At 32.5% G+C, this 9,623-nt stretch overlaps 1 protein-coding gene across 1 annotated transcript; it reads left to right on the forward strand.

Moving 5' to 3' along the window:
* Positions 1-7,862: 7,862 nt before the first annotated feature.
* LOC111990901 (phenylcoumaran benzylic ether reductase Betv6) lies at positions 7,863-9,536 on the forward strand. The gene is made up of 4 exons (XM_065766164.1): positions 7,863-8,045; positions 8,134-8,268; positions 8,739-8,994; positions 9,157-9,536. Exons 1-4 carry the CDS (start codon positions 7,863-7,865, stop codon positions 9,363-9,365), a joined length of 783 nt encoding a protein of 260 aa, XP_065622236.1. The 3' UTR covers positions 9,366-9,536.
* The last annotated feature ends 87 nt before the right edge of the window (positions 9,537-9,623 follow it).

Genomic DNA, 9,623 nt, shown 5'->3' on the forward strand with positions numbered 1-9,623 from the left:
ACGCTGTTGAATTACGTTTTTATCCTTAAAATTGAATATTTATAAAAGATGCCTAGTTTGTTCCAGTAAATTTTATTATTATTCTAAAAAAAAAGAGTAAATTATTATTATTGTTTTTATTGTCGTTTAAAAGAATAAAGTATATATTTTTTCCTTTAAAATAGAACAAAAGAAATAAGAACAAAATTAATTATTTACTTTATAAGAATATATATTTCATGATTGATTTCACAAAACTAATTGAAGTATTTATACATAATTAAATAAAAAAAGTTCGAGATCGGTAATCATATTGATTGTAACATTGTTTTTATTATTATTATTGGAGAAGTTGTTGAATTCTATGGTGAATATTTAATCCTATCTTAGTCAACTACCTTTTTTTTTTTTTTTTTTTTTTTTTTTTGAGAAGGTGAAATTGTGAATGGTTTAGGTCTGCAAGTCAATTAAATACATACAAAACTTCATTTTCTTTTTATGCGTGTTTTTTTAGAAAATGGGTCATGTTTGTCAAGATAATGTCATTGGATTGACAAAAACTTCCTTAGCATCTAAGATGATGTCCATTTTTTTTTCTTCTTTACAGTAAATGTGAAATTGTGAATGGTTTACGTCTGCATATAAAGCAATGCCGATTACAAGAACGGTCCAATTGGCCTTTAACATGGTCTGAACAAAGTTTTAGAATAATTTTGTTGCAAATCTAATAGAATTGCCCTGAAGGTCTTGCTTGTAAAATTATTGTAAATGCATTCATTAAAGTGCTTGGTTTATTCTTATTGCAGGGTCCATCAAAACAAAAGGAAAAATTATGCTGGTCTTCTTTTATTTTGATCACTGGATCTCTTTTATAGTTTTGTAAAATTACGCTTTACTATTAGACATGAACTTCTCTTAATTTTAAAAAAAAAAAAAAAAAAACAATTGTATACAAATAATTCTTGAAATAGTAAGAATCAAGCTTTTTAAGTTTATTTTATTGATTTACAAAGAACAAAGTTTGCCTAAAAACTAATTTATAGGCAATAACTTATCGATTATCAATTAAATATTTAAATTTGCAAAATTTGAAAATATAATAACTATTTATCAATTAAATATTTAAATTTCAAATTTTTGTACTACTAAATTATGCATAAAAAAAAAGTTTATGGATTTAATGTAAATAATATCTATTTGAACAAATTTGAATGCATGTGTATTTTTGTTTTGGTAGAAAAAAAATGGTTAGGAGGGGGAGGGCAACTATGTGCTTATCTACTGGGCATAACCATGGATAGTACTAGTAGCATCCTAATCGCTTCAAGGCAGTACCCATACTCCGGTTAGTTAAGTTAGGTTGACCGTTTGGGATAGAGAAGGATATAAAGAGCAACAACACACTAGTTGTTAAGGCTCGAACCAAGTCCTGAGACTTGTTGGCTCGGTTTCTTACTAACTAGGCCACCCAAATGTTAATATTTGACATGCATGTTAAGAGCATAAAAACCATGCAATCCAACAATTGAATTTTCAAAATACATAGTAATGTTAATTTTTTAGTGAAAATTTGTAAACTTTGATAGACTATTGTGGGTTTCATTTGGTATCTTTTGATACAAGGTCCAAATGAGGTGTTGGTCTTATCTATTTCATATGCATGTCTCGCCTTGTCTAGTTGCTCGTCATTCTTGGGCTTTTATAGCTAGTCTACTTGTCAATCTTGGTTTTTATAACTGATTGTGATTGTTGGGTTTTTGACACTATTGGTGTCTAGTTTTTTGTAATCTTTATTACTAGATTTTGGTTTTTTTTTTTTTTTACTAAGTCAATGGCTTACTTAACACATCACCAGATCATTTGTCTTGTCATTCTTTTTCTCCATCGAATGGTTCTATTTGACCTTCTCTTCCACACAAATTGATTATCTCACTCGAGTAAAAGAACAAATAGTTTTGATTCTCCTTATCTTGAATGAAAAGGCTTTATAGAAAATTGCTCTTGAATCTTGATATGTGGAATTGTGCCCAACATGAAGGTTGATACTATATACTTTTACTTGAAGAGTTTTTCTGTATATTAAAAAAAAAAAATCGAATTTTACTCCAAGTAGTATATAATATAAATCAGGCTTCAAAAACAACACATTCATATAATTCTATACTTATGAGATTTTTCAAATTAAACTTGGTTTTTTTTGTTAAAAATAGAGCAATCACATAAATAAGTTCCAAACAAAATCAAAACCTTGAAAAAAAGAAATGGCACTCTCCCCTCCCCTTGTACAATGCCGTACACATTTGTTTAATTTACAATCTAAGATTTACTTATGGTATGATTCAAACTTTAATTACTTTATTAGATATTCATTTAATGGAATGAAACTCTACCAAGTCTCTGAGATTCTAAAAAAAAAATTAGAACAGTTGGAGCTCAGCACCTACGTTTGGAGGTTAGCACGAATGTCAGCAAGTACGTTTGAACTTCTTTTTTTTTTTTGATAGGAACGGAACTGTCAGATGAACCCGTACATCCGTTTTTCTATAGTAGAAGTCACTGTGATCCCCTTGCATACTGCATGACGAAATATCATATACAAAACCTATATAACTAATATAGAATTAACAAAGGAAATATAACTTCAAAAACAAAAACAAAGGGATGAGAGGCTGTCTAAAAAATTTATATATTACTAAAAGCTGAAGCGTAGCATTTAATGCTGCTGCTCTCATATTGCGCCATATTAGCTGCCACGTCATTTAAAAAATATATATATAATTTGTCCTACAATTTTAAAATGATTTTTACAATTTTTAGCCTTATAAATACAGTCCACTACTTATTTATTTATTTCCACTATCACCCTATAATAAATCCAGCTCACTACTTATTTATTTACTTCTACTATCACTATATAATAAATCTGTATAATTAATCTAGCCCACCTCTTATTTATTTAGTTCCACTATCAAGTTCAATCCAAAACCTTTTTAGTTCAGATTTAGGGTTTTGTGTGAGCTTTTTTAGCTTAAAGGAAAAAAAAATAAAAACAAAAACAAAACAAAAAAAAAAAAAACGTTGAAGCCTTTCAAGCTTTAGGTTTTTTTTTTTTCCTATAATTGTTTTTAACATTTATTTTTTAATATTTACATTTCTCCAACATTTCTCTCTCCCTTACCATTTCATCTCCCCACTACTTCTTCAATCTTTCTCCCTCCCTTACCTTTTCATCTCCCTATTACCCTCTACATTAATATCATTGTTCCTTTTTCCCTTCATCTTCCTTTATTTTTGTCTCTTCTTATTCACACCCTATTACTATAAATTTGTCACTATCTCTTCTATTCTATGCATAGTTTTTCCTCACAAAAAAAGGTACTTTCTCTCTCTCTCTCTCTAAATTTTTGGTGGATTTTTATTTTTTATTTTTATTGCATCTCTACTTTAGGTTGATAATTTTTTATATTCTTTAAAACTCTATTTTGGGTTAATGCGATTTAGTTTTGTTTTTTAAATTGTTGTTGTTGTTTTTTATTTTATTTTTTATTCTCTTTGATTGTTAAATGTTATCCTATTGCGATCTAAAGAATTAAATATAGCGTATAAATATATAATATTATTCTATTACATAGCATGATTTAGATAATTTGGTATTTATTTTGTTACATAGCATGATTTTTATAGTGCTCAATTAGGATGTTAAACTATGAGACTTTACTAATTTTTTTTTATTTTCTAATCATTTGTGGTGGACAAAGTACTTTTAATAGTTGTATTAGAAGTACTATAATGCCATTCATTTAAAGAAAAGCAAAGACTAGCCAAACGAAAATAATTAGATATGTGACAAATTGCAAAAGTTAAAATTTGTATATATACAATAATTGTTTATTTGATAATATGTTTTGGGTGGCCAAAATTATAATTTCTACAAAGAAAATAACCTTAATAGATTATCAAAAACAAAATTTTATCCTAATATTGGTTCAATTAATCATTGTTAAATTTTATTAATTTTTTTTAGTTTACATTTTTTTGGTGTTTTAGATTGTTCCTATGTTACATATATGATTGTTCCTATAATAAATAAAAATATAATTACGAAATGCATTACTCATTATTAGATTAGTTTTAATTGTAAAAATAATAATAATAAAATCATCATAAAAATAATTATCACGCGCAACACATGGGTCCGCGACTAGTTCATGAAAAAAGTCAAACAAAGAGCCATTCATTTCACCTTTATTATATTGGGGATGTGGTACGCATCCATGAGACCAAGAAAGTTGCTGATTATGCATTTAAGGAACTCTGTTTTCCTTTGTTTGACACTGAGAACTATCCCAAGATAGTCCAACTCTCTGCTTTTCTTTAACCCATTAATCATTTGAAATCATCTCTGGATGGCTCAAAAAAGCAAGATTTTGATCATTGGAGGGACTGGATACATTGGAAAATACATAGTAGAGGAAAGTGCGAAAGTTGGGCACCCCACTTTTGCATTGCCATATACAAAGTTACAAACAACCCCCAACCCCCCCCCCCCCCTCCAAAAAAAAAATTCCAATCATACTCTTGGCGATTTGCTTGCATGACTAATATCTATTGGTGTGTGTATAATCCTACATTGATTAGGAGCGTGCTCATATGTGAGTTGATATACTATTGTGGGTTTCATTTGGTATCTTTTGATACAAGGTCTAGATGAAGTGTTGGTCTTATCTATTTCATATGCATGTCTCGTCCTATCTAGTTGCTCGTCATTTTTGGGCTTTTATATCTAGTTTGCTTGTCAATCTTGGTTTTTATAACTGATTGTGATTGTCGGGTTTTTGACAGTACTATTGGTGTCTAGTTTTTTGTAATCTTTATTACTAGATTTTGGTATTTTTTACGAGATTTTGGTACTTTTTTACCAAGTCAATGCCAATGGCTTAACTAACTTAACACATCACCAGACCATTTGTCTTGTCAGCTTCTTTTTCTCCATCAAATGGTTCTATTTGACCTTCTCTTCCACACAAATTGATTATCTCTCTCGAGTAAGAACAAATCATTTTAATTCTCCTTTTATCTTGAATGAAAATGCTTTATATTTTATAGAAAAGTGTTCTTGAATTTTGGTGTGTGGAATTGCGCCCAACATGAAGATCAATACTATAGTTTTACCTTGAAGCGCTATTCTATATAAATAAAAAAATAAAAAATCCATTTTATACGGAATTCTACTCCAAGTAAAAAACAGCCTTCAAAAACAACACGTTCACTTAATTCTATAGTTAGTGAGATTTTTCAAATTAAACTTGTTCTTTATTGTTAAAAACTAGTGCATTCACATAAATAAGTTCTAACAAAATCAAAATCTTGATAACATGAAATGGCACTCTCCCCCTTCCCCTTATACAATGTTGTACACATTTGCTTAGTTTACAATCTAAGATTTACATTGCTATTGCTAGTACAATTTAAACTTAGAATTACCCTATTATATCTACTACTATTTAAGGGTTTTCTCTTGGGGTCCTCATTTTTTTTATTTTTCAAAAATGCCTTTGCACTCCTATATTTAAGTAGAAACAAAACTAAAGGACTATTCGATAAAAATACAACTCTAACTCCCAATAAAACATTGCCTAAAAAATAAGACCACCCTCCTGTTAATTTTCAAATTACTTTATCCACTTATAAATTCTAAACGCGTAATATTAATGAGAAAACGTGTAACCACCATGCACCCTTGATGCGATGGTCACTTCACAAATATAAGTGCTTATGGGGTGTGGGGGATAAGAGTCGAGGTTCAAGTCTCTAGGAGAGAACTTCACACACATATACACTTAAATTATTCTAGAGTATAATTTCTATCTTATATCAAAAAAATATTAATGAGCGCGATAGTCCCAAATACACCTTCGTCCATACAAATGAAGGATGATGGACAAAGATAACCTCGAGATTAGCCCAGCTATGGATAAATCAACTGGAAAAGACAAGGCCATCACCCCTCCATCAATGACGAGGCGTTACAAGATCAATAATGAACTTCCGTACCATTAAAGGTGTATCATTCCATTTAACACCCCACAGGGACATTACAAATTCAGAAATGATACCACCATTAAGAAGAACCAATGGCTAGAAAGGAGAAGGAAGCGCCTATATATACCCATTCTCAAGACCCAACAAAAAGGTACAAAAAAATTCTAGTTCACAGTGATTGATATTTCGTTACTGCTATTCTTATTCTAGCCATTCTAACTTTAGCATCGGAGGTTCTGTGGCAGGCACCACACCAGTGATCCATACTTTTTCCCTTCACACTCCATTTCTTCAAGGTCGGGTTTGCATAGGACGACTCCAGCATCATCAGTTTGGCGCTGTCTGTGGGGACGATTATTCTTCAGCACGTAATTTGAGGGTATTGTTCCATTCAACTCGCAAGTCCAGATGGAATCCAATGTTAGCCAAGATCCTGCTACATTGGCCCTACAAATTCAGTCACTCACAGCCACTGTGGAGGAACTTACGAAGCAAAACTAGGAGATGAGGCAGCGATTGCAACAAGAAGATAACCGCATGGAAATCGATAGAGATGATGATGGAGACAGTCATAAGAGAAGAATCGGCACTCCAGAAGAGGCAAACTCAGATAGGGAAATGAGAAAGGAGATGGACGAGCTGAGAAACGCTATCAAGGGAAAGACAGATCAGAGTTTGGACAAAATAGTCAGAAAGACGGACTCACCTTTCACCGTAGCAGTCCAGGAGTGCCCAGTGCCCTCCAAGTTCCGTCTACTGTAGCTCGAGCCCTTTGACGGACTAAAAGATCCATTGGATCCCCTAAATACATTCAAGATGACTTTGGGTCTTCAGCAACCCCCTAACGAGATTCTGTGCTACTCCTTTCCCACTACCCTCAAAGGGGCAGCCAAGGAATTTAAAATGAGTCCAACCCACGTAATAGACATGCTCATTTAATGAGCATGTCTTCATGTTTCTTAACTTTTCTTCATTATGTACAAAAGTTAGCATGAGTTATTGGGGTTGGTTGGCTTAGACGTGTTGGACACACTGAAGGAAGAAAGAAAAGAAAGAAGCAAAAGGCAAGATCATTCGGCTATGGCAGAGCTGAAGAAAAGAAATTGGTTGAAGCAAAGTCAAGATAAGTGGCTTGCATTTATTGTGACTTGATGTGTGGAGAGTGTGGAAGGAAGAAAAGAAGGAAAAGATGAAGAAATAAATAGAGAGGCCATTTGGCCAGTGAGGATGGGAAAAGAGTGAAGTCCTAGAGTGTGAGGACTGATGCAGTCTAGAAGAACTGCGTGAGTGAGAGCAAGCAAAAAGAGAAAAGAAAAATAGAGAGTGAGAGAAAATACAGAGTGAGGAAGAGCGCAGTGAGTGAAAAAAAAAAAAAAATTTTTTCTTTACTCAAGTTATATCTCTAAGTGTTGTAATCTTTATTTAATATAGTGAAATTATTCGGAGTTTGTCCCATGATTTTTCCCTTCAAGAAGAAAGGGTTTCCATATAAATTTTTGTGTTATTATATAGTTGTACTTTCATTATACTTGTTGAAATTTATTCACAGTTATATAGAATTTTTCCCAACAAATATAACTTCAAAAACAAAGGAATGAGAGCCTGTCTAAAAAATTTCATGAAAAAGTCAAACAAAGAGCCATTCATTGCACCTTTATTATATTGGGTTGGTGGTACGTACCCATCCATGACCATGACACCAAGACAGTTGCTGATTATGTATTTAAGGAACTCTATTTTCCTTTGTTTGACACTCAGAAATACACTAAGATAGTCTAACTCTCTGCTTTTCTTTAACCCATTAACCCACTAATCATTTTGAAATTATCTCTGAAATCTGAATGGCTCACAAAAGCAAGATTTTGATAATTGGAGGGACTGGATACATTGGAAAATACATAGTAGAGGAAAGTGCGAAAGCTGGGCACCCCACTTTTGCATTGGTCAGAGAGAACACAGCTTCTAATCCTGAAAAGTCTAAACTCATTGAGAGCTTCAAGAGCTCTGGAGTGACACTTCTCAATGTATGTACAAAGTCTAGTTCTCCACAACTTGCGTGTGTTTAATACTTTGGCTTAGTATATTGATCTTGAAAGTCGTAATTTTGCACAGGGAGACATCTATCATCATGAGAGCTTGGTGAAGGCAATAAAGCAAGTCGATGCAGTTATCTCTGCAGTTGGAGCACAACAGATAGCTGATCAGGTGAATATTATTGCTGCCATCAAAGAAGCTGGAAATATCAAGGCAAGGCACATATCTTTCCTAAAACTTTTTAATATTTTCCAACTTTTTTTTCCCTCTTTTCTAAAGTTGCTTATTTAGTTTTGAACAACCTTTGGCCTTTGTTATCAAATCGTCCTTTAAATTTAAAATGTTTTATTTAATCTCTTTAGTTTCAAAATTGTTTCAAAAAGATACTAATCACCATAAAATAAATGAAAATTGAAGATGTGAGAAATCGAATTCATGTCATGTCATAAGCCCAACATCCTCAAAGTGACCTCTGTTTCATTAATTCATTTATTATTTCAGCAATTTACTTTTATCAAATGATGTTAATGACTTGTTTGAAACATGTTAAAGCAAAAAAGCAAAAGTTGATGACCAAGTATGCAATTTAACTTCTTCTATTAGCTGTTTAGCTTGTGATTGTTGAACTAAATGAGAAATCAAGAAACTTACATTATATACAATGAAATATTGGTGGGTTTCAGAGGTTCCTCCCGTCCGAGTTTGGAAGTGCTGTGGATCGTGCCAAGGCAGTCGATCCATTTAAACATCATCTCGGGGTCAAGGCTAGCATCCGAAGATCCATCGAGGCCGAAGGAATTCCATACACCTACCTTTTGTCCAATGGCTTTGCTGGGTACTTTTTGCCGAACTTCGGAATTGCACGTACTGGTGGCACTGGCAGTTTCACAGCTCCTCCTAGGGACAAAGTAGAAATAATTGGAGATGGAAACACCAAAGGTATTAATATAAATTCAATCATCTTTCTCTTTAAACTTGTCAAGACTTTCTCATTTGCTTATGTATGTGCGTGCGTGTGTGAACCTTTTACTAGATATAGTCAACTAGATCAACTACTTTGGTTAAAGATGACCAAGTAATTGTTATTTTCTATGTTGACAGTAATTTTTTCCAAAGAAGAGGATATTGCGACTTATACCATAAAAGCAGTGGACGATCCAAGAACCTTGAACAAGGTCCTTCATATTAGACCCCCGGCAAATATTTTGTCCTTCAATGAGATTGTTTCCCTGTGGGAGAAGAAGATTGGCAAGACCCTTGAAAAAACTTATCTTCTGGAGGATCAACTTCTAAAGAAAATCCAAGGTTAGTAAGAACAATTTCACCTGTTGATTTATAGTGTTTTCTTATAGATCTAATTTGTTTTGGATCATATATCCCCTCCTCCCTTAGACGTGTGAGTTTTTTCGATCTAATTTGTTAGGATACACTTTGTTACCTCATTTGGAATTTGGATAATTATTAGGGAAGTTGTATTATATTCTTCATTTCTTAGTACTGGTAGTCAAACCAGCTGATTGTAACACCAATGACTCGCATATTAGAGACAATACTAAAAAAAATTTAAT

Source organism: Quercus suber, unplaced genomic scaffold, assembly GCF_002906115.3.
Source record: "Quercus suber isolate HL8 unplaced genomic scaffold, Cork oak 2.0 scaffold_686, whole genome shotgun sequence".
NCBI classification, from domain to species: Eukaryota; Viridiplantae; Streptophyta; class Magnoliopsida; order Fagales; family Fagaceae; genus Quercus; species Quercus suber.

Excerpts from the sequence above, each read along its gene's own strand:
- LOC111990901 (XM_065766164.1), top strand. The coding sequence starts at position 7,863 with ATGGCTCACAAAAGCAAGATTTTGATAATTGGAGGGACTGGATACATT. Across the intron at positions 8,046-8,133 it reads CTGGAGTGACACTTCTCAAT|GGAGACATCTATCATCATGA; the intron begins GTATGTACAAAG and ends AATTTTGCACAG. Across the intron at positions 8,995-9,156 it reads TGGAGATGGAAACACCAAAG|TAATTTTTTCCAAAGAAGAG; the intron begins GTATTAATATAA and ends CTATGTTGACAG.